General features: G+C 41.2%; 1 protein-coding gene across 8 annotated transcripts in view; it reads left to right on the forward strand.

The window, feature by feature from the left end:
* The window catches only part of BEND5 (BEN domain containing 5), a 733,139-nt gene that overhangs the window by 401,563 nt on the left and 306,554 nt on the right, over window positions 1-25,022 (forward strand). For 4 of the 8 annotated variants that reach the window (XM_035121552.3, XM_088674075.1, XM_088674074.1 and 1 more), the window contains 5 exons: window positions 1,266-1,399; window positions 9,178-9,553; window positions 16,571-16,719; window positions 17,294-17,507; window positions 23,649-23,839. The exons of 2 other annotated variants lie outside the window; for them this stretch is intronic. In XM_035121552.3, coding sequence (XP_034977443.3) covers window positions 1,266-1,399; window positions 9,178-9,553; window positions 16,571-16,719; window positions 17,294-17,507; window positions 23,649-23,806 — 1,031 coding nt within the window. In that variant the 3' untranslated portion in view covers window positions 23,807-23,839. Of the gene's footprint in view, window positions 1-1,265; window positions 1,400-9,177; window positions 9,554-16,570; window positions 16,720-17,293; window positions 17,508-23,648; window positions 23,840-25,022 lie in introns of those variants that run through there. 2 more of the 8 variants (XM_035121549.2, XM_035121548.3) reach the window with 2 other exon arrangements.

The following is a 25,022-nucleotide window of genomic DNA, read 5'->3' on the forward strand; positions in this document are numbered from 1 at the left end:
AACTTCATCGGGTGATATGGGTTCTGAACAGTCTGCCTGGAAATTGCACTTGAAGGCTCCTGAGTTCTGCAAATAAACATGCACACTACTGTTGATTCTCAAGCCACTGGACTCCAGTAGTGGCCTCTGCTTCCAAAAAGCAGTAAACATAGTTAGGATTGGAAGGTCCCACTCAGGCCTCTGCCTGTCCCTGTGATCCAGAAAGGACAGTGCTGCTTGTTGTTGCCACTTAATCTTTTCCTTACCAGAGCAAAGGAAATTGCATATTTATATATAATGAAAATATTGACAGTTTTATTTTGAATTGGGCTCAGTAAGACAAGGTCTAACTCCTTTCCGCAGCAAGCCCACTTGCCTGGATATTTACCAGTGGTGACATTGGCTCAGTTTGTACGTCACATTAAACCATACACACTGCACATACATTCTCACAGCACCTCTCCCTTGCACCTTCTGCTGCCACATGGCAGATGAAACAACCCAGAGTCTGTGTTGTCATGTCATCTGAACCTAGGCTCATGGTTTTTCCTCCAAACAAACCATGAGCTGTAAGCCAATAACAAACCTTGGTTACTGTTCATGGTTTGTTTGAAGGAAACACATCACAATCCAAGGCTTGCCTTGTCCACAGTGCAGCCGGGGGAGAGGAAGAGTGCTGTGGGAGCTTTTGAGCACTATGCACTAGTACATTAATGTAGAGAGCAAAGCGGGCAATTGGCAGTGGCAGTGACAGCTTTTTTAAGGGGTCTCTCTCTTTTTTTCCACCTGGTTCTTGTAAGTTGAGCTGCTACCTGCTGCAGGTGTCAAGAGTGCTGAAAGAACTTCATTTCTCAGTATGCCAGCTGCTTGGGAATTTGCCAAAACTGTTCTGAGAGATGGGGGAGAGGTATTCTTAATGCATATACACTGGAGGAACATCAGCATATCTTCTTTAAACATTGCCTCTTCCTTTTTTTGTTTTGGTAAAGGACTTGCCCTTTTGTAATAGGAAGTTTAAAATTTTCATCCATTTAAATGAAATACAGTAACACAAATACAAATGTGGTGATTGTATTTTTCTGTCTTGGAAAATACAGAATTAAAAATTTTTCATTTTGGTGTAAATGTTTAGAGTCTGTGGAGCAATTGAATTCCACTGCACACTGAAGACAGTTGAGCATGGGAAACTTTAAGTGGTCTGGCCTCAGTGATACAGCATTTGAATGATACGTTTGATGAAAAGTTTGATGAATTTGACCATTTTTATTTTTATGTAAATTTTACAGAAGATAAAACTGATCTTGAAAACAGTGTGATGCAGAAGAAAATTAAAATCCCCAAGCTTTCTCTCAATCACCTAGAAGAAATAGGAGAAATTACAGATTATGGGGATGAAGATATGGAACTTAGACACTGTAAGGTATTGGAAGTTTTTTTGTTGCTCTTTTAAAAAAAACTTTGTGGCTTCAGGCCTTTAAGGAAAGCATACAAAGCATTGTATTACTGGCTATGACTGATGGGAGTGTGAATGTGATCAAGACCCCTGAATTGCTTTAAATGTCTCTTTTGTAAATGCATGGGGCTTTTTCATTCAATTTGCTCAAGTTCATTACTTCAGTCATTGTTGGACACTGTTTCACTTTGGCCCAAAGAGTTGTTTTGCTAGTTTTTTAATTGAAGGTCAGCTACAGGGTTTTGTGAATATGAGTATTCAGTGCTGTTACTCAATTTGCGTTGTAAATTTAATAGAAAGTTTTACGACACTTCATGAAAGAAACTTCTCTTTCACATTCATGTATGTTGCAGAACTCCTTCATTTGTTGCCTTTTCTACCCTTCAGTTGTGGGTGCAGGTGGTGCTGTGGGTTAAACCACAGAGCCTAGGGCTTGCCAATCAGAAGGTCAGCGGTTCGAATCCCTGCAACGGGGTGATCTCCCGCTGCTTGGTCCCAGCTCCTGCCAACCTAGCAGTTCGAAAGCACGACAAAGTGCAAGTAGATAAATAGGTACCACTCCAAGCGGGAAGGTAAACGGCGTTTCTGTATGCTGCTCTGGTTCACCAGAAGCGGCTTTGTCATGCTGGCCACATGACCTGGAAGCTGTATGCCGGCTCCCTCGGCCAATAACGCGAGATGAGCGCCGCAACCCCAGAGTCAGTCACGACTGGACCTAATGGTCAGGGGTCCCTTCAGAAACCTTACCCTTCCGTTACTGGTATTAACTGGTTAACACCAGTAAACAGCTTCATAGTGGACTGGCATTCTCTAAAGTGTGGCATGTGGATGAAGTATCATACATGTATAATCCATGTGTTTATGGGCTTGAGAGTACCAGCACCTGCCTTTTCTAGAAGTTGTTTAAAAGGTCTAATTTTAACAAAACAACAACAACAACCCACAATGAAATATATACAACATAATTCATTCTGCTTTTGAAGGGGAACATCCAACTCCCTCATCCTATCAGAAAAGGATTTCCGCTCATGCAAGGGGCCTCTCCCCTCTCTCTTCCCTCAATATGCACCCAGTGCTGTTTCCAGATCAGCTCTAGAGAGTTGGGGGAATCCCCCAGAACAGATTTAGAGTGTGGCTGAGGGTGGGAAATATTAAACCACTCAGGGTTGTTAAAGGAGCATTGAAGAGCTAGAAAAGGACCTCTCCAAACTGGGTATTCACCCAGTGTGGCAAAATGGCAAATGTATTTAAGTGCATACTAGCGTAAGGTGATGCATGTAGGACAAAAAAAAATAATTCTGCATATATACTCTTAACTGGAGGTGAATGACCAGGAGCGAGAAACCTTGGAGTTGTAGTAGATAGCTACCGTAAGTGAAGATGCTGACCCAGTGTGCAACAGCTGTGAGAAAGGCAAATTCCATGCCGGGGATACATTAGGGATGGAATTGAGAATAAAAGTGCTGATACCCAAATTCTGTGATCAGTGAGGTTACTGTGACAGCTTTGGGGCTTCATCCTCTGTTTTCCATTACTAGATGGAAATTATAGTAGCCGACTTCTCAAGAAGCACATGGTAAACTGAAAGTGTCACATAAAAATATCACTATGAAACATAAAACAATACACAGTGTGCTTGTCTTTTTAAGTGACTGGCTGAGCAGGATAATGTGCTCAGTGATTTTAGTCTCACCATCTGGAAACTATTTTTTCCTCAGTGGATTTAGGTAACGAAATACACTGACCTTGAGCTAAAAGTTCTCAGGAAAATTCCTTCCTGATTTTTTGACAGGATGCATCTAAAGGCACATACCCTACAAATAGTTCTTGAACTCATCTGGTTTAAAAGTAAATGGAGTGAATAAATGCTCAAAATGAAGAGATCTGTGATGCAGTGAAGAAGCATCATACAAAAAGTGCACAACAGACATGCAAAAATGTTTTAATGTATGTTTGTATTCCAGGTTTTGCTTATGTGATAAAATGGTTTGTGGGACACATAGTTCTGGGTCATATTATTTGCCAAAGCTTTCTCTCTTTAGCCTGCTACCAGGTACTGTGTAGTAATAAGCCTTTTATGTACTGAAGAAAACATTACCTCACCCACCTTTGCCAATCCATACCAGTACTCAAGGTTGCTTGTGGAGGTGTACTTTATTTTAATTCTAGGAAAATCAGATAGGGAGCATTTGCATGCACATTTTGACTATATTAGAATCATGATGACTGCCAATGTTTTCATTAAAGTCAGAGAATAGGTGTTTGGCTTAGTGACAACGTTATAGAGAAACAGCATATACAAACGCTATTATGTACGTATGCCACATACTGTTTGTGTTTTAATGTTTCAGTGTAAGTTTATTTTATTTTTTTAACAAGAAAAAATGGTAGAAACATGATAACCACACCATATGATCAATGTATAAGAATTGTAGATCAGTATGATGTGATGCACACATGCAGGCAACTATTAATTTACTCCTGGGTTACGTTCTGGGAATAGCTCATAAAGGCAAAATCATGTGAGATTGCCAGTGTATTTTTTCCTCAATGCCTGTCCCCTTCCCTCACCCTTTTTATTTTTTAAATTTGCCAATCATGTAAAGCTGAATGTGCACAAGTTAAATGTGCCCAAGTTGCAAGTTCCCTGTATTTACATTCTGCTTTTACATTGGACTTCATGGAGTAACCAGATCTCCAATCTTATTGCCACCAATACTGCCACATGCTGGGCCCAGGAAAGCACATTTTGATTCCCTTCAACCAAACTCAAAAGGCAATCTCACCAGATATGCCTTTTTCTGAATTATGGGAACAGTTGTTCCTCATTCATTCTCTCACACACATTTCTTAAATCTATATGTAGGATAATCCAATAGCAATACATTGAAAGTTCCATGCTCGTTAGTTCATTTGCTTCTTGCTGTAGTACACAGTATTCAGTGTGCTATGAAATGCACATGAATGGTACACTTTGACCTTGAAACTATGAAACTAGAGCTGATGAAGAATAAACCGAAACAGGGCCTTGTCCTGGATTTCTAAAACCTGGATTGCTACTGGAATTTGTCTTATCATTCTCAACTTAAAACCTTCTAAAAATTAATCTACTACCTAGCCAGAGCTCTTGGAATATTTTCATTTGGTACCTCCAGGTATGGCAAGTACCGTATTGGCCTGAATATAAGCCACAGCTTTAAAATTGGAGGGGGGGGGAGGAAAAAAAAGAACAAAATACCTGAATATAAGCCACTCCATTCCTTGCTGCTCCTGGCTGCATACGGGGGGCGGGGGGGAGCCACGCTGCATTGCCAGCGGCCTTTCCCCTTCCTCACTCTCTCCCTTCCCAGCCTTGGGGAAGACGACAGGGGATTACACATGGGGCGGCCGCCACCGCTTTGTGGCACTCCTGGCACTGTTTGCCCCGTGCTCCTGACTGCATACTATAAGGTCGCAAATATAAGCTGCAGTCTAACTTTTCATGGTTGGAATTTGGGGGAAAAGTGAGGCTTATATTCAGGCCAATGCGGTATGTTTTCTCATAAATACTACAGGTATCTATAGTCAACATGGGAAGGAACACACCCAGTTACCCAGACTGTCAAGCTGTTTTGAAAATAGCTTAGTGGCTCGGTTTTGTCAAGATCTTGCTGCGATCTCCTGTCTCAGAGTCCAAATGCCTGCAAGTTCACAGTAATATGTTGCTTGATTTAGCGTGACTTTTGAACCCGGCCAATATCTGCCTGTCTTTTAAGACAAAAGGTTATTTTCAATCTGTATTATGCATTCTGCTGAACCTTTATTACTGCTCCATAATGTGTTTCATGTACAGTTATGGTAGTGACTTTTTCACCTTTGTTGTAGTGCTTGTTTTTGTTGCTTGTTTTATGATTAAGTTGTAAATTAGATTTGTCAGCAGCTTAGGTATGTAGCATATGTTGTATTTCTTATTTTGGACATCTTGATGTGAAAAAAATAAGGTCTTGTACATAAAAAAATTAAGAAAAGCAGCTTGCATTGGGTGTGACAGGTATAATGATGACCTTTTCTGCATAAATGGTATTCTTACCGGTAAAAGTTTGAGTTGCTTGATGCCCATGAAGCACTTTCCTTATACAGTATCACATTTGTCATGGTTGCATCTTAGTTCTCATTGTCAAACTGGTGCAGCAATATGGTAGACTACAGCCTGCAAACTTTCGTCCTTCCACGCAGTAAGGTTTGCTAAAGTGGTTCTTTATTTTTGCCATAAAAGAGAAACATTTTCCTCTGAATTGTAGTTTTGTGCTCCATTCCAAATATTTTAATAAGATGAGAATGACCAGGTGCTCAGTGGCACTATTTCACATACTGTACTGTGCCCACAATCCATAAAGGTATAGTAATATTTTGCTGAAAGTTGAGACCTCGTCACTAAAATTGTGCCAACGAGCTCAACAGTCGTTAAAGGAACATCCTATAGTTCTTAGATATAAACCGTGCCATCAAATATTATTGCACCATTTCCTATAAAATTATCAACCGGGCAACATTTTGGTCGACACAAAAAAGTCAAGAGATGTTGTGATCCACCAGAGAACTTTAGAGCACTATCAAGAGGATTCAAAACTACCCCCAAATAACAGGATAAGATTGCCTTCAAATAATTCTCCCCCTGTGGCCTATTAAAAGTATTGGCAGAGGATTTCTGGATGCAGTGCAGAACAGTATATTATCAGAAAATACTGTTTTTCTTTTGATTAGATCAGTGGATGTTTTGGCATTTGGGCTTTTTGATTAGAGGGACTGACTCCTTTAACCATTCAGCACACTTATTATTCAGCAGATAGTTAATAATTTTTGGAAATGCACTTGAGCAAATACCTGGGCTTAAATACACTGGACCATCTGAAAGAACTGATAATGTTTTCAGTAGCGGACAAAAATGTTAATTATGGTTCTTCATCTTTCAGAATTAATATGCTATCAATATCTTTCTATTTGCATGCATTTGGAGTCACACCTGCTATTTTCTTAGACTCATCATTATGGTTTCCTCTTGTTGTGACAGACAAGATCAACTGTGGAACAGTAGAAGAATCATTCCAGTTGATACATGTTTCAGTTTTGAATTTTGCATGATTCTTCAGTTGTTTGATTACATGAAGAAATTCTATATCTAATTGGAATTCAGACCTGGAATTTCTACCCTTTTCAGAAACTGAGCTTCACAATTACAGTCTTATTTTTATTTTACAAAAATAGTTACCCATTCTTCATTACTGCAGGCACTGCCAGAGTGGACTACAAAACTTGAAATAAGACAAGTCTCTCTCTCTCTCCTCCCTCCCCACCCCCCCTCTCTCTCACATCATTTTAAACTTGCAAGAGAAGATACAAAATTCTGAAACAATAGGTAAAACACTATTGTTTGGTATACACTTGTGTAAAAAGATATGTCTTCAGAAAACATTTGACGTTCAGAGCTGTATGTTCTTTAAAAATAAGTGGCATTCAGAAAAAAAATGCACTAATGGCTTTTGAACGGGTTTGCTGTTTTTATGTTGCAAGTATACTCAGGGTTCCCATATTTCATACAGTGAAAAACTGAACAGAAAAGTTGTTGAGCTTCCCCACAAAAAATTCACAAAAATGACTTTTTGAGCTTTTTTAAAAGGAAAATTGTATGGGTTGCCCTATGTCCGGATTCTGACTGAGTGTTCTAGATATGTCCAGGAAATTCCAGACGTAGGGCAATGCTAAGTATGAGTATACTTTGTCATACTTCAGTATTTCTCATTTAAGTTCAGGCTGGTCTTCTGTATGTTTTCTTTCAGAATTTTAGATCTCTCTGTTGGTGATGACTAGAAAATAAGGAAAAGTAAATTTTGCAGCTCTGACATTCTTCTCACCCAAGAATGGTGCACTGACCATTACTGTTAACATGTATAAAAACGTGCAGTTTATTGTTCATGCAAATACTATCTCCAAATATAAATTTAGCATTTGATACATCCATGATTTATGATACTGATAAACTCTTTAGTGCTATTGTGACAGTATATTGACATTCTTTTTATTCTGCATTTATTGCCACATTCTTATTTTGTTATGAATTTAAAATAAACTTCTAATTCAACATGAAGACATGGGCTATTTGATATTTTTGCATTTACTAGCTACATACATGTGTTTCTCTATAATGTTGCCCTAAGCCAAAATAATGCAGTTTTATCATGAAAACCTAGCAGTTCGAAAGCACATCAAAGTGCATGTAGATAAATACCTACAGCAGGAAGGTAAACGGCGTTTCCGTGCGCTGCTCTGGTTCGCCAGAAGCGGCTTAGTCATGCTGGCCACATGACCTGGAAGCTGTATGCCGGCAAGATGAGTGCCGCAACCCCAGAGTCGTCCGTGACTGGACCTAATGGACCCTTTACCTTTACCTTATTTTAATTACACATCTGCTTTGCTTGATGCTAAAATGGGGCACAAAGTAGCTGTAAGAAAGCTTAAGTACTAATACTGAGAAGCAAAGGAAGGGCAGATAAATTTGCCTTGGAGACTTTAATGTGGTTATTGCACATTACTGGATAGCCTGATGCCAAATGAAATTATTTCATTAATAATTTTGTTACATTGTGGAATTATTCCACTCAGTCACTTGGTTTGACTTTGATGCCCTCCATTTAGGTTAATGGTGTGAAAGTTGTCACACCAGTAGCGTACAAAAAATTCGTTTAAGTATTTATTTATTTATTTTCCACCTTTTACTCCAAGGAACTCAAGCTGGTGTACATGCTTCTTTCTCCCAACCCTGTGAGGTAGGTTAGGCTGAGAAACAGTGACTGGACAAAGGTCACCCAGTGAACTTCATGGCTGAGTGGGGATTTGAACTGTACTCTCCCAAGTCCTAGTCTGACACTAACTGTTACATAAATGTATACAGTAGTACCTTGTTTTGAGTCTGGGATTCGTTCCGGAGCCCTGGACACTCGATGAAAGGGATACTCAACAAAGTGCTGCTCTCTGCACGTGTGCAGAGCAGTTTGCGCTTCTGCGCATGCGCAAAGTGCGGTTTAGCGCTTATGCGCATGCATGAGCGACAAACCCGGAAGTAACCCATTCCGGTACTTCTGGGTTTGCCGCGGACATTTGCCGAAATGGACGATCGACGGGGCGGATGTTCATGGAGGCATTACTGTACTGCCAGGAAATTTTGCAGAGAACTATTAGCTAGCCTTCAGCAAATCTATTTTGTCACCTCAATGCACTGAGAAAAATATAGTTATCAGCTGATGGAATGAAAGAACACAATATCAATGCCTATTTTCCCCCCTGGGAACATTCAACACTTAATAGTGTTGTTGAAAAATATCTAGGTGCTAACAACTTTCTTAGTTTGTGTATTGAAAAGATAAACTTCATACAAAAGGCACAATTGCAAACCTCCAAAGGAGTTCATGTAAACAAGTGTGCTCCCATTCTCCTCAGCATACTAAGGACTCTCTGTGCATTGTGGAGAATTCCCACTGCCAATTGTCCTCAACTTTTGACTAGCTTTGGTAGGCAGCCCAAATTGGGGTTACCATCAGCCCTGCCTTCTCCAAATGTTAACTTGAAAAGATTGTGATTATTTATTACCCTATTATTGTTGTTTAATAAAAAAGAATGACTTCATATTTGGTATAGTTCATTATAAGCACATTGTTTACTTGAGCATGCTACGTATTATATGGTAACACAATGTTTGTTGTAACACACAGAGACAAGATGGAAGGAAACAAAATGAAGGTACGCACAAAAGCATTGAAGCAGTTGTTGCGCGCCTTGAAAAACAAAATGGAATGAGTCTCAGTAGCAATTCCAGTCCTGAAGCAACATTTATGGAAGCTTCAGAAAGGATGAACAATATGGACGATGCTGTAGTTCCTCGAGTTCTTTATGAAGAATTGCTGCGAAGCTATCAGCAGCAGCAGGAAGAAATGAGACACATTCAACAAGAACTTGAGCGAACAAGAAGGCAGCTTGTTCAGCAAGCAAAAAAGCTAAAGGAGTATGGGACATTAGTGTCAGAAATGAAGGAGCTCAGAGACTTGAACAGACGGCTACAGGATGTACTGCTTCTCAGACTAGGCAGTGGTAAGTACTTGGATATATGTGGGACAAGTTCTTAAATAATTTAATTTTAAATTAGAATGGCTGAAATAATCACAATATAATCTGCTTCATTCCATATGCCAGTCTTCCATTTCATACATTGAAAATTCTGTATTCATGTTCCTTTTTTCATTCTTTTTAGTAATAGAAATTTTCATCCTGGTAATATTGGCATGCTTTTCCAGGGCTACACACAGCCATGTTGTGCTGCAGCTGTGGAAACATATTCTTTTTGAAAACCACTTTGAGGTTTTATTATAATCAGGCAGTATATAAATGTTTTGAAATAAATAAATAAATAAATACATCTAGATATCTCTTCCCACCTAAACCAGAAAAAAGTATGCAGAAATATAAGAATCTTTCATAACACACTGGTCCTTGTAACATATCTGCGACATCATTTATTGCAGCTTAAGTATTGTGGCCAAAGCTCTTGGTAGAATGACAAAGGGAATCCAATAAATATCTTAAATATACGAGTTCCATCTTACAGCATGATCCTTTACACGTGTACTTAGAATCTCACTGTTTAGCAGGACTTGCTTTCATATAAGTGTTCATAGGATCGGAGAACCATAAGCCAAACTTTCAAAGTGATCTCCTTGAGCAAACAACAGTTGCTCCATTTGCTCCGATTTATTTTTCAGTTCCATATCTGTAAATTCCATTGATTTTTAAAATTCAATTTAGATTTTCTCAAAATGTATACCATCTAAACCTTTTTTTGGTTTACACAAAACCAAAGAATGTTTGCCACATTTGGATAATCAGGTACTGGCTTGACAAACAAGGCTTGCGGCACTATTATGAGTGTGTTTCCAGTGTTTCAAAGTCTCCAGATACAGGTACAGTCATACCTTTGTTCTCGAATGTAATCCGTTCCCGAAGTCCGTTCGACTTCCAAAAACCTTTGAAAACCAAGGCGCTGCTTCTGATTGGCTGCAGGAGCTTCCCGCACTCAATCGGAAGCTGCGTTGGATGTTTGGCTACCAAAAAACGTTCGCAAACTGGAACACTCACTCCCGGGTTTTCAGTGCTTGGCAGCCAAAACGTGTGAGTACCAAGGCGTTTGAGAACCAAGGTGTGACTGTATGAGGAAAGGTGCTCCTTTAGGTAACCTCATCTCAAGATGTCCAGGGCTTTATATGCCAATAGCAAGACCTGAAACCTGGCTCAATAGCAAAATGGCAGCCAGTGAAACTCTTTCAGCCCAGGTGCTATGCACAGTTGATAGACGCCCTCTTCCACAGCTTTGCTGTGGCATTATGCACTAGCAACAGCTTCCAGATCAGCCTTAAGGGAAGCTCCACAAAGAGTTCATTGCTGTAAACTAATCTGGAGACTTTCCGGGCTTCGACCACTTTACCTAGGCGATTCCAATAAAGGGATGGCCATATCTGTTGCACCAGCCAAACTAGCAGAAGGTGCTCCTTATCCATTGGTTCTCCAGTGACAAAGATGGATCCAGGAGCACCGCCAAACTACTTACTTGCTCCTTCAGAGAGTGAAACCCCATTTAGAACAGTCAGTTGATCTGTTCCTGGGCCTGGGAAGTGCTCCTAAACAGAACCTTAATCCTAATCAGAATTCAAGCTCAGTTTGTTGACCCTTATCCAGCCCATCATGGTACCTAAGCACTTACCCAATTCCTGCATGGTCACTTGATTCAGAAAAAGAGTTATGTTTTGTCACTCACGTGATGTGACAGAAAATACATAATAAAAGCAAAAACAACCTGATAATACCCCCTCCACATCATATTTTAAAAGGGCATCAGATGTCCTGGTTAAAGGGGAATGTTTTCATCTGTTGCCTTAAAGGGGTATAATGAAAGCGCCAGCTGAACCTCCCTGGGGAGAGCATTCCGCAAATGGGGAGCCACTGCAGAAAAGGCCCATTCTCATGTTGCCACCCTCCGGACCTGCCATGGAGGTGACGCAAAGAAGAGCATCAAAGGATGATCTCAGGGTCTGGGTTCATATGGAGAGAAGCAGTCTAATAAACTGTTTGATCTACTGTATAGCCTTTCTGCTAGATCACTGCTAACCTACTGCCACAACAGATTGGATCTGTGCATACATATGCCATGCTCATCTTTCAGTCATGTTACTGTACAAATACCTCTTTTTCTCAGTGTTCAGTCCTTATCTGTGGAACTTTTTTGGTTACTTTTCTGTTTTGGAAGTTGTGACAAATCTCTTTCTTAGCATCTGACGTCTTTTCCACTGGGAAGTATTATGAAAAGGTTCTGTTCAGTTCCCTCTTCTAAGCATGATGTCGTAATTTTCTACTTGATATTCCCCTGCTTATTCTTCTTTGAAGTTTCATTTAGCTCCTTGAAATATAGGGATGGCTGGGTGGCTTCTCTTACATACTCCAGTACTGTGTGAATGGGTATTTGAAGAAAATATGAAAGTGTTAGATTATTATTTTTTCCTCCAGTGTCTTGGAATGTGCTGTCACTGAAGATGTGATAGCCCTATATTTTGACAAATCGGATTTCTTAATTATAGTAGCCAGTTTCATTTAAAACAAGGAAGATAAATGTTTTGTTTCTTGGTAAGAGATAAGATGCAGTAATAAACAATATTTAGACTTGAAGTTTAATTCTTAAAGAAAACTTACAGTTTTACCACATATTTAATTAGCTAAAAATCTTCTTTTATTAATCTGGTTTTCATGCAGTCAAAGTAAGCTGAACTCTCAAAATGTTTGCACTTCCCTTTCGATTACCCTTCTAAATACTACCATGCATTTTATTTTATTTTTACTAGCCCACTAAGAGGCTAGTGGCCATGGAAATGCAGTTTGTTAGCAGGCTGGTAAAAAACTGCCCTACCAAATAGGCTGGCACATGAGGGGCAGAGCTGAGGGATAAGTTTCCCTTCCTCCACAGCTAGCCTGCAAACTGAATGGGCAGGCGGAAGAGTGACGGAGTTACCTGTCCATTCTTTGCCAATTCACTGACCTTCATGGTCACCTATGGCTATTTGGCTAAATACAGGTCTGATTTAGGAAAAGGACTGGTGAGAAGGTACTTTTCTATTTTTACCACAAATACCTTTCAGAATCAAAGCGTTGAGAATCTTTCTTATGTGAGTGTATAGGTAGTACTCTTTCCCCAAGTGATCTAATGTCAGGTGTGTCAGGAGATAAAAACTAGTTTCCATAAATTTTTAGAAGGCCTAAGCAGGCACAGGTGAAGGGAAGCAGAAAGGATTAATTTCTGCATATTTCATTTTGTTTCCTTTTGATAGAGAAACATTCGAAGAGCTGAGAAGCCCAGTTCATATTTTTTGCACACACTAAAATCCCAAGCCTGTGCTCTTTTGATCTCTTAAATATTGTATGTTGGACTCTTACCACTTCAAATACATCTCAGAAAGTGTGGCTTTCAAGGCTTTCCCTGATATCTTTTTGAAAGAAAACTTGGCCTGTGCTCTTACGTTGTAGTGTGTACTGGAATTAAAGCAGCAAATCAGTGGGTCCCAGTCCACGCAGAAGTCCCAGTTGTGCCTGCTGCCTTGGGAAGGCAGCAGGAGAGCAAAGCATTGGGAGCAGCTGATTGTAGTCTGGCTCACCCACCATCTGGCTGTGCTGCAGCCCAGGGCCTACCATGGGAGCTGTAAGTCTAATTAAAGGCTTGGCCCAGCTTCGATGTTGCTGTTTTCAACAGCTGGTGAAACTGCCATCACACTCTGCCCCGCCAGAGGGAGAATCGAGCTGAATTGGCAAGGGGCTGATACCACTCGTTCCTTCCTCTGCTTCTTTAAACTGCTAGGCTGAGGAGTGAGCTGCTGCCGTCGCCTCAAGGAACCCCTGACCCGCCACCGGCTCACAAGAGCCAACAGCAGGAGGGAGCTCTGTTAAAGTGCTCCCCCTCCCCAGCTGAGAGAGGCCCGACCCTGCTCCTGTTTGTACCCAAGTAGGAGTGGGATTGGGGCTGCTCAGCTGAGAAGCCTTCCCAGCTGAGAGAGCCCCAACCCTGCCTGGTTGCCTTCTCCAGGAGGGTGTGCTACACCTTTCCTCCCAGAAAGATGGAGCCCACCATGGAAGGCAGGCCAGGCTCTTTGATGCTGCTAGCGGGCCCAGTGCTCACCAGCAGCCTCCAGCAGCCCTTGTCCACAAGGCACGGATAGGGTAACTTTGCACCCCGTGCCTTGCAGACTTCACCCAGGAGTGTGGGCTGCGTCATTCCTCCTGGGGTGAAGGCCCCCCCCCCGAAGAGAGAGAGAGCACACTCACACAGGTAAAGGCAGTTAAAAACATGGGGAGCCTGACAGATTCTGTGCGGTTGGCTACTCTGCTGCTTGGTCTGACTTCGGGGAGTGGGGGGCAAGCTGGCAAGGTAGCTCCCCCCCCCATGCCAGCGAAGGCAGAGGGAGTTTGGCCAAGGAGCCCCAAGGTCCTTGCTGCTCCAGCGTGAGTGGCAGGGGACTTGGGGCTGGCTCTGCTGGGAGCAGGAACTCTCCCACTGCCAATGGAGCCTGGCCAAGGGATCTTGAGGCTTGCTTAGCTGGGCGCAGGAGCATTTCCGCCCCCCCAGCTGAGCAGCAGGCTTGGGCCAGCTGTATTGGCCACAGCCCATGAGGCGCTGGGGTGAAAACACCTGAGCTCCCATGATGAGAGCTGCAGGAGTTTCACCCAGTATCTTGCCAGCTGGGGCTAATGCAGCTTTTTTCAACATTGCTGTATATTGTCAAACTGCGATGTTTGGCTGGCAATACACCATGTTGTTGAAAACCCAACATTGTCCAGCCCTTGTGTGAGGTACAGCCACAAGCTTTTAGTGGCCTTATATGCAGGCACCAGCTTTTAGGTGCCTCTGGGCAGAAATGTGGCTGCATTGTGAAAAACAGTCAGCTACTAGTCCCCTCCCTTTAGCCAATAGATTCATATATCCACCTTGGCTGTCTGTTGGTGATAGTAGCCAAGAATATCTGTTTGCTGTGTCCCACAGGGCCAATGCTAGACACGGTCTTTGCCATGAGTTAAATGTATCATCTGAAAGTTATCTTACTGTATAACCTGGTAATATTTTATCCCAGAATGCTACCCTTGGGGACTTTGAAATAACAAAAATGATGCACAAGAAACTTAGGAATTAAAACTATGGAAAAAATATCTAACACTGTTGTATTTATTTTCTAATTCTAGTTCTGGATGTTCTACACCTCACAAATGAAAAGATTTTTTCACTGATACAGGGATTTTCCTTACTCCACACTTGTGTTTGCTAGGTTAAGATAATTTTGTTGACTTTCAGAAACCTCCCATTACTGCACAATTTCTTTCTTGCTTACCGAAGCACAAAAGCCACAAAGAGAGAGAAACTTTAAAAGTAGGCATGGTGCATGGCAAATTAGGCACGCAACACCAATTAGCAAAAACACAGTAAAAGGAATTGCATGTCTAATTCACAACACGCTGTGCTGTAAATGCAACTCTTAGTAGTTTGTGAAATCACTGTGAAGTTTATCTAGTTAGAAGAGGCTTTGATTTTGGAAATAAAACTATCCAGAGATATAGACTCTTAATTTTACTGCTTTCTGTCAGTGGCTCCTAAGTAATAGAACCTCATTTATATATTTAGTTTCTGGGGGTACTGTGGATTGCTGTTTTGGTAGAGGTTACTAGTCGTGCTATGTTAGGAAGAGTTTAATTTCACACGTACAAATATATAGATTATCAGCAAACAGCAGAATGCCACCAAATAGAAATAGCATAATGGTTTCTGGTGAGATAACCTTTTCTTTTTACAAATAAATATTTAATGTCCACAGTTTTGGTTGTTGTCTGTATTATTTCTCCATGCTGCAAGAATTGTATGTAGCTAAGGGGAATGCTGTTCACACTCCCGTTATGAGATAGAAATAAGTCTTGCCCGTCCCTTGAATTGTTGATACAGGAATGAGCTATTCTCTTCTCAGGTTCTCCAGTTACCGAATTTCTACATTCAGCCAGGGAAGGATTGAAGAGAAAGCCCTGGCTTAGCATCATTACGGTAGCTGAGTTGGAAGCAAACACTTCCTGCTCAGCTTACACAAAGGGATAGGCAGGACAACTCTGCAGAAGCTGCTGCTGTGTCCAAGAGCTCTTGGCTGCAGTGCAAACTTCCTCGAGGTTCTCCTGTGCACCCAGTCTCCTGCCCTAACACCACTTGCTCTTTTGGGGGGGGGGGGTTAAAGGGAGACTCAGTCTTGCCCTCTGGTTTTGAAGCAACCAGGATGAGTGAAGGGGAATTGGGCTTGGAGATAACACATACCTTTTGACATGTTGCCTCTGGGCCCAGTTTCTACCCTCCCCACCATACATGGCTTTGGAGATACATTGTGTCTCCTTCCCTTCCTCTGTCTACACTGCAGAGAGCAGGAAGGTTCAATCCTGCTGTGTGCTGCTTCACCAGCACATTCCATGTAGGGAACACACTAGTAAGACGGACCCCTTGCAGTCCCCTCCACTTGCTACCACCCCTTTGGGGAATATGCTTATGAAGCAGCACCCAGCAGGATTGCAAGCTAGGTTCTATCCTGCTAGCTGCAAGGTACTGCTTTGCAAGCATGTTCCCCGCAGGGAAGGCACTTGCAAAGCAGCACCCAGCAGGATTGCGTACTCTGCTTGTTTAAGCCTGCTGGCTACAAGGCAAATCACTCAGCTGGATCAAACCTTCCTGTTCTCCACAGTGTGATCAGGGGCAGTGGAAGGATGCACAGTGTTTCCTCCTTTCCTCACCCTCACTCCTGACCATATGTTGACTTTACCCCTTAATGTGCACTCCTCCATTGTCTCCCAAGACAGACTGGTGCCAACAACAATTGGATGTTGCCCATATCTGGATCAATCTGGGATAGAGTTGTGCTTTCCTTGTACTGAATGTGGATTACATGTTTTGAGCTCTGGGATTTTGAGTTAGATCCAGTTTTTTATAGAATCAGTGTAATCTGTTTAAATTAATGCTGTTTGATATACTCAAATGCTGTTTTCTGGACTGTGTAGGTCCTGCGCTAGACCTTGAAAAAGTTCAGCCAGAATCCATTGAGCCTGAGCCTGAAGTACAGAATGCTTTCAGTGAGGAAGCAAATACATCAACATACTATCCTGCTGCTGTTCCAGTAATGGACAAATATATTCTCGAGAATGGAAAGGTAATTTAGGAGGCTACCTCATAAATATTTGTCATGTGGAATTTTAGGTGGATTTCATGCCACTCATATCAGGCAAAGAGAATTCTAGAAGATCTTTACAGACATTTCTTGAGTTAGTGGTTTTGTTTCATTTGTTCAGCAAATTGTACTCACAGACCACACACCTGATGAAAATTATAGCTTTAGAAGAGCTGGAATGTCTTCCCATGTGTTAGACACAGTTATGTGAGAGATTTTGAAAGTAACTCGGAACTCCTAGATCTGATTCATAGATATCTATGTGTGTATATGTCTTTTGGAGACCAGTATTTCAATCATAGTTGAGCCTATATGGTTGTATGAATTCACTTTCTGATAAAATTCTTTGTAGAACAACTTGGTTTCAGTTTACATGAATGTACGCAGAACTCTGTTTCAAGTTAATTCTAACATTTCATACCTTGAGATATTACAGGAGTATTATTTTTTTTAAGATTAGTGGCTGGTTCTTATGAAATATTAAACAAATCACTACTAATCTGGATGCTCTCTGCTTTTTGAAAACTGACTGCATTTTCCTCCCTTTACACTTCAGGTCCATCTTGGCAGCGGCATCTGGGTAGATGAGGAGAAATGGCACCAACTGCAAGTAACGCAAGGGGATTCAAAGTATACAAAAAACTTAGCGGTTATGATCTGGGGAACAGATGTTCTTAAGAACAGAAGCGTCACAGGAGTCGCCACCAAAAAAAAGAAAGACGCCGTTCCCAAGCCACCTCTGTCCCCTCACAAATTAAGCATTGTCAGAGGTACGTGACTCGGAACATGTAATACTGCTGTGATGAAATGGGAGAATCTTCCTCTTAATTTTTTTTAAAAAATTACTCAAATATGCAGGACAATTCCACATTCCAATTACACTGTTGTGGGGAGGAGAGATATGCTGTTGCTACACCAACAGAAAAGCCCATATATCCTATGCATACTCAACCGAGGAGAGGAGGGGGAAAACACATTATCAGTTTTTTCTTCAATGGTGGGAAAGCAACCGACGTGCCCCTAGCATACATTGAAAACTGATCATTGCTATCCCTACTCACACATGGAGTGAGTCAGTGGACGCACAATGCCAGGGTCGTACCCCAACACACAACGCTAGAGCACCTCACTTCACCAATCCCATTGGCATAGCCATCAATGACCACAATACTGCAAGTCCCCAGGTATCTCTCCTGGCAGGAGTTTGACGAGTTACTCTCTTCACAACCACAATTTTTGAGCACTACACACAGAAGAAAAGGAGAGTCTAGATAAGGCTGCCCCCGTCCACCATATGCAGCCATAGATACCAGGAGAATAAGGAATGGAGGAGGAGCCATAGCTGAGTGGAACAGCTCACATTTTACATGGCAGAAGTGCCAGTTTGAAATCCAGGGTACAACCTCACATTAGGAAAGATGGGAAGCCCCCCTCTTCCCACTTGACATACCTTAGCAAATCAGGAGGAGCACTGCATGAAGCAATAGCCTGGCTGCTGCGTGGGTCAACCAGACCATTTGGCCCACCCTTTCCCCTAGCACCTGATGTGACCAGTCACCTTCCTTGCTATCTTGCCTGATAGGCCAGCGCTGCTGAGTAGAATCCCAGTAGGCCTCTGCCTCTCTCTTTTCCTTCTTCCTTGCCAAATGACTGTCTACTACACCGTGTCACCATCAAACTTGTGCAATCTGATAAGCCTGCCCATTCATGAGTGAACAACCATTGAAAGCACCACTTCAAGCATCCTTCCTTCCCCTCTCAGAGTCCCATCCTGAGGCCAGATCCTACTTGAATACAACCCTACCACCACCACCACCAACAACAACAACAAAGTACATGTTGCAGAATCAACATCTGGGATAGAGTGGACCCTGAAAGAGAAAAATACTTTTCTGGGATGGCCAATCATTCACCCTAGCAGGTTCTTTATGACAGTTGCTCAATAGACAGAAGAGCAGGTTATCCTTGTGGCACTAGCTGCATCCTAGGGACACCTTCATCTGTTTTGTGTCTGTGCAGAATGAGGTTTCAAGTGGATCCTGTCTCTGTTAAGAGAAGGGAGTCACTGACAGGGAACAATGAGCAATAGTCAGCAGCTCATAGCCACTGAAGCTGGAGCAGGTCTTTTGGGGTTAGTGAGAAGACAGGGTCTGATGACGTCCGTATGACGTCCTACATGCCCAGTCATAGAATACTTGAATTGTAAAGTTGGAAGGGACCCTGTGGGTTATCTAGTCAAACCCCCTGTGATGCAGGAATTTCATCTAAATAATGCATGACAGATGGCTATTCAACTTCTGCTTAAAAACCTTCAAGGACGGAAAGTCCATCACCTTTCATTGGAGTCTGTTCCACTGTGGGACAGCTCTTACTGTCAGAAAGTTCTTCTTGATGTTTAGTCGGAATCTCCTTTCTTGTAACTTGAAGTCATTGGTATGAGTCCTCTGGAGCAGGAGAAAAGAAGCTTGCTCCATCTTCCATGTGACATCTGTTAAGATATTTGAAGGTGGCTATCATGCCCAATTCCCTCAACCATTCCTCCTAAGGCTTGGTTTCCAGACCAAGTTGTGCTCCCCCTGTGTTGGGTTTATATGCTAGTGGTAGTGTGCTGTGTTTGGGTGCTGAGTTACACTGTGACTGTGTCATATGGCCTGTCATGGAGATGTGACTGGGACAGTTGTCTTCATGGACTATTTTTTTGTTTCCCATCCCCTGCCATCTAAGTCATTGGGAAGAAAATTGCATCATGGCTGGGCATGATGAAAATGTTCAGCTGTTGATGGGGCCATGTCTGTAGTCTGGAGAATTGTAGGTTATAGTGTTTCCTGCCCTGTTCCGTCCATAGCTCTTCCCTGTTTTAGCCATTCTGTTGATTTATTTGATGTGTTCACTAGGGTGTCTGTCTTGGCAGTGATGTGTTCTACTAGCACTTGTGCCATATTCTCTGGCCCTCGACCAGTGGATCTTGAGTGTTTAAGGACACCTTTAATCATTGCATTGAGACTTGGTTGAGATATTCTCTCTCACAGAAAAAGAGTATAGCTACATACATCCAAAAATATATGTAGATATAAAGCCTTCCACTTCTCTAATCTACAAATTTTCATTCAAAATGCAGTCAGAGGATCTACAATCCATTTTAAAGAGGAAAATAGACACCTTAAGGCAGTTTGATACTTAGAAAGGCATTGCCATACTTAATCTGGCATTTGAACGAAAATCCCTGCTTCTGAAAATAAAACTAATATGAATTTTTGTTTGACAGCACCTTTAGAAATGGTATCAGAGTATGCATGCCTGACTATCTTTTTCAATCAAGAAACTATGTTTCAAAGCTTTTTCAAATTTGGTTGCAATCCAGAAAAAATAAACCCAGTTAAAATGCATTGAAATAGATGCAATTTAAGTACTTAATTAATGTTCTTAATTGTACAATTAATGTGCTTAATTGTACAATCCTATGTATGCTTACTTGGGAGCAAATCCTATTGTATTCAGTGAGGTTTACTCCTTAAAATGTATGCCTAGGATTGAATATGTAGGCTCTAATTTCAATGGGATTTAGGTGCACCTTATATATCCTGACCTGCATACTTTATATTAGGGATAGGAAACCTGTGACCCACCAGATGTTGCTGGACTACAGCTCCCATCATCTCTGACCATTGATTGCGCTGCCTGGGCCTATCATGGAAATTGTAGTCTGGCAACATTTGGAGGGCATCTCTACTAAATGTATTCTCCTTGGCCGTGCCGAATTGACTTTTTATGTTAGCCTTGTTCCCACATCCCATGTCTTGATGTGTATCTGTATAGCATGATCATTTCTTTATATCACTGAAAGAGAATACATAATCACAAGGAAACCTCAAACATTCTTTGCACATCACCTAAGTCTGGTACTATCTAAATGATGCATAAGGATATAAATATCAGTTCTCTGTAGCTTAAGAAAACAAGTGGATTCACTAAGTATTATGCACATCCAATTCAATGCATAGTACAAGAGAGGGTAAGCCCCACTTCATCTGTTAACCAGGGACACAGATATATGTGCATGGCAACTCCTCGTAGCACTTGAAGCAACCACGTGGACAAGGCTGGTCCTCACACCAGCACGGCAAGACTGTAAGCCAGGTTATCATTGGCATGGAAACCAATGATGCTACTGGAGCAGCTCTTATGAATAGAAAGTTAACTTGGAGTGGTGCAGAAACTGCTTTCAATCAAGGGAAGAAAAAAATTGAGATGCTCCAAGTGCTACTGAGAAGGAGCAGAAATGAGCATAGAGAAGGGCTGTAGCTCAGTGGCATAGCAAATGCTTTGAATGCAGGTTGAAGAGCCCAGGTTGACTCTCTGCTATCTCAGGGTAGGGCTGGAAAAGACACCCGTCTGACTGGCAACAGCTCAGCAGTGTTCACTGTGAAGAGTACTCTCACTTAGTATACTGTAAGACATCTTCCTGTGCTGCTAGAGATAATCCTGTGGAGCCCAATAGCTAGGAGCTCTTTCCTTTCTCCCAAAATATTTTTAGTTATGGGGTGGCACCAGCTGTCTTGTGTTTCTGGGCTCTTGAGCCAATGTTCTGGGAATGATTACAATTAGTAGTGTTCAGGGAAGCTGACTTTGTGGCTCCTTAAACCCTAGTAACAGCTGAAGTCTGCAGAGTAAGCTGAGTTGTCGCTCAACATTCTGCAACAGCTTAACAACTCCATTCTAAACTTATGATCCTGCACAGGATATTTTGTGCCTATGAAATTTTAGTGAAATCAGTGGAACTTTAACACTCATTGCTGATCATCAGGGTTATGTCTGTAGGCAGTGATGCAACAATGCACTTGGACCAGATCTATGTGCACATCAAGGTTTATTGTACTGTCCCCCCCCCCCCTCATTGGCAAGACTGTGAGATGGTTTTTAACTTTGGGGTGATGGTTCATCTGGGAATCATGTTGGAAATAAAACAGCAACAGCCAACATGGGTAGATTCCAATAATGCACAATAATAACTTGAATTTCCCTCTCTGAGGGTTTGTGCATTGTTTTTCAGTTCAAATATTCAGTGTTCTAGTACTGAAGAAGGGGTGGGGGGTACTTTTCCTTGATCACAGTTCATCTGTCAGTGTTTAAATTAGAACACCATTTTTAGCCACGGTTCTTCCCCCAGCTCTTTCAGACCTCATTTTAATGCATACTGGCACCTACCCTTTTCAGCTTAGATTACAACTAGGATTTTAAATAAATTTTTCATTGTCCAATAATTTTTTTGCATTTCAAGATGAGAGCTCGTAAAATCCATGTTTGATGTGGTTTTTACTTTTATTCTCTGGTCCTAGAATAGCTTCCTTAAAATACATCTTTTTAAAAAATGGAGCAAAGCCTTAATGGGGCTAATATGTCTTGCTGTTTAGTAGTCCCTGTTGTGTAGTTTATTTTAAGGAAGTTATTAAAAAGTACAGTATGCAAACATTGTAAACCCTGTCACTGAAAAATAACCTTTCCTAAAACTTCTGAAAGGTGTCAGAGGAAACTGAAAAGGGTATAGAATATTTAATTGTCATAACTTTAATATGGTACATTAACAATGCTATAAAACTTGTTAATTAAGTGAATCTCTGTGGTTTTCTACCATATGAAGCAATAATTTGTTGGTGGGGAAAATGCTAGGCAAAGCAGAAGGAAAATACTAGGCAAAGCAGAAGTTGTTTAATCAGTTTGGAAGCCATTAAAGCAATAGTAAGGACCAGCAGGCACAATGGCTATATTTTTGCCACTTTGCCACTGTGTGTGTGTGTGTGTGTGTAGAGTGCATATGGAGTGCTAAGAGTAGCAGGGCTCACCCTTTTAAAGTTGGGCCTTTGTAACCAGGCTATTCGCAGCCCATTTATTCCTTCCAAAGTCTGAAACAAAGTTTGTTGTTTAGTCGTGTCCGACTCTTCGTGACCCTATGGACCAGAGCATGCCAGGCACTCCTGGCTTTATAGTTTCTGGAATATATCCTCATCTCTTTATATCCTCATCTCTTTCAGGCCTGCTGCCTTCAACTATTCTTGGGCATTAAAGATGCAGCTACATTGCTTGGAAGTATCTCTTGACTACACCTTTCTTGTGTGCTCTTTTTCCAATAGAATATGTTGGCCAATATGACCCTACTTCAATTAATGCTTTTAGAGCACCTTGAAGGTCCACCAGAGGAGGCTTCATAGTTCTTTGTCACAGAAGTGTGCTGCTGCTGGAATAATGCATCACTTATATGTTCAGCATAGGTCAGCTTCCACTTCTTCAGGCTACCAATGCTAGTGTGATTCAGGAAAACAAAATGTGAAAAAGTGGGAACGTTTGTTGGAAATTACTAGGGAACCTGCTATCTGCAGCAGCAAAGGGAACATTGAGAAACAGATTTTTCTCTGGAGTTTGCTCATGTAACCATGGTTGTGTGATATAGTGGAAATGTTTAGCCTGGAAAACAAGACTTCAGAGCTAGAAAGTGTAATTATGTGCTAGATAATGGTCAGATAATGCTATATGCATTCCTTTTTGGTGTAATCCTAAACCTGTTTACTCAAAAGTGTTCTATGGAGAAGTGTGCATATGATTATAGCCTTTAATTTTAATGGAGTTAAGTGTTGGGTTGTGATTAGTAGCCTATGATTCAAACTACAAATCAACCAGAAACATTTCACACTGCAGTATTAAATTGTAGCTGAAAGTATTATTGTACATTATTTTGTTCATGATCCAGAGAACTGCATGCACAAAACCATGTGCATAAACCAAATGTTTTGAAGTCTGTCAACAAACTGCTGCCCTCTTGCTATCTCTTGCATGTGCCTCTTACCTTGCTCAATCACATCTGCTGTGTTTTACATTTGTTGAGGTGTCATTCTTAATGCCATTTTTCTTCATTTCAGAATGTTTGTATGACAGGATAGCACAAGAAACTGTGGACGAAACTGAAATTGCACAGAGACTCTCCAAAGTCAACAAGTACATTTGTGAAAAAATCATGGATATCAATAAATCATGTAAAAATGAAGAAAGGAGAGAAGCAAAATATAATTTGCAATAAATTTTGAATTTTTAATAAAGTATTAGTGTTTTACTCTGGTGGTGGTCTTGATTTCATGGTGTTGGGCTGATGGGCTAAAGTGACCTTTTGGTGTGGATTGTATTATGAAATACTGTCTTATTTTTAAACAGTTTTGAGAAACTACTCATCTAAGTACTACAGCAAAATAGAATCAAATTCCCTAGTTTTTCAAGGAAAGTGACATGCTGACTGTGGTTCAGCCTGTGGCAAATCATTTTGCAATACCCAGACCTATATACTACATTGTCATCTGCACTTGCCGGACATCAATACTTCAGCATGGCAGCACATGTTCTCTGGAAAACTCTGCCCATGGGTATCAATCAAGCAACTCCACGATACTCTCTTGGGCACCTGCTAAAGATTCATGTGAGCCAACCCAAGCAAGTAATGTTTACATATAATTTCTAACAACTGCCAGTTTTATATTTTGATAGATTTTTCAGTTAACTTGATTTTGATGTTCAGTTCATCAATATTTTTGATACAATGAATGAATCTTTTTATATTCTATGTAAGCAGCTTAGAGTTTATGAATGATTAAGCAGTATATAAATCCTATTAAATAAGTAAAACAAGCCATTTTTGTGAAAGATGTTTAAAAATGTATTTTAGATTAATGTGTAAAGTTTAAGGCATGTTGAGATACACATTCCTGCTCTTCCTGTCCACACCCCTCACCCGTACATCCTTATTTCTAGATGATCGGAGCATGTGAAAAAATAGAAAGTGTGCAATGAAAGAGGATTTCTGATATGTCTTTGTTCACAGTTGCTGCGATTCCCATACCATCAGGCAGCGTAACCACTGGAGAATGCTTTCTGTCAACTAGATGGCGCAATCAGGTTCTTTTTTTTAAAAAAAAAATGCATATTTGGGCAAGTGATAGCTGACAATCTGGGTGCTTGACTTTGCAGCTGGCATTTACTATTAAATAAAAACTCAGTGAAGTTTTGTCCAGATTGAAGTTGGGCCATCTTCAAGGTTGGCCACCTTCTATTACGATAAATTTTCCATATTGTATTTACTTTCTGGACTTAGTTGTCCCTACTACAGTGGTACCTCTGGTTAAGAACTTAATTCGTTCCAGAGGTCCGTTCTTAACCTGAAACTGTTCTTAACCTGAGGCACCACTTTAGCTAATGGGGCCTCCTGCTGCTGCTGTGCCACCAGAGCACGATTTCTGTTCTCATCC

This window comes from Zootoca vivipara, chromosome 7, assembly GCF_965207765.1.
Source record: "Zootoca vivipara chromosome 7, rZooViv2.hap1.1, whole genome shotgun sequence".
Taxonomy (NCBI): Eukaryota; Metazoa; Chordata; class Lepidosauria; order Squamata; family Lacertidae; genus Zootoca; species Zootoca vivipara.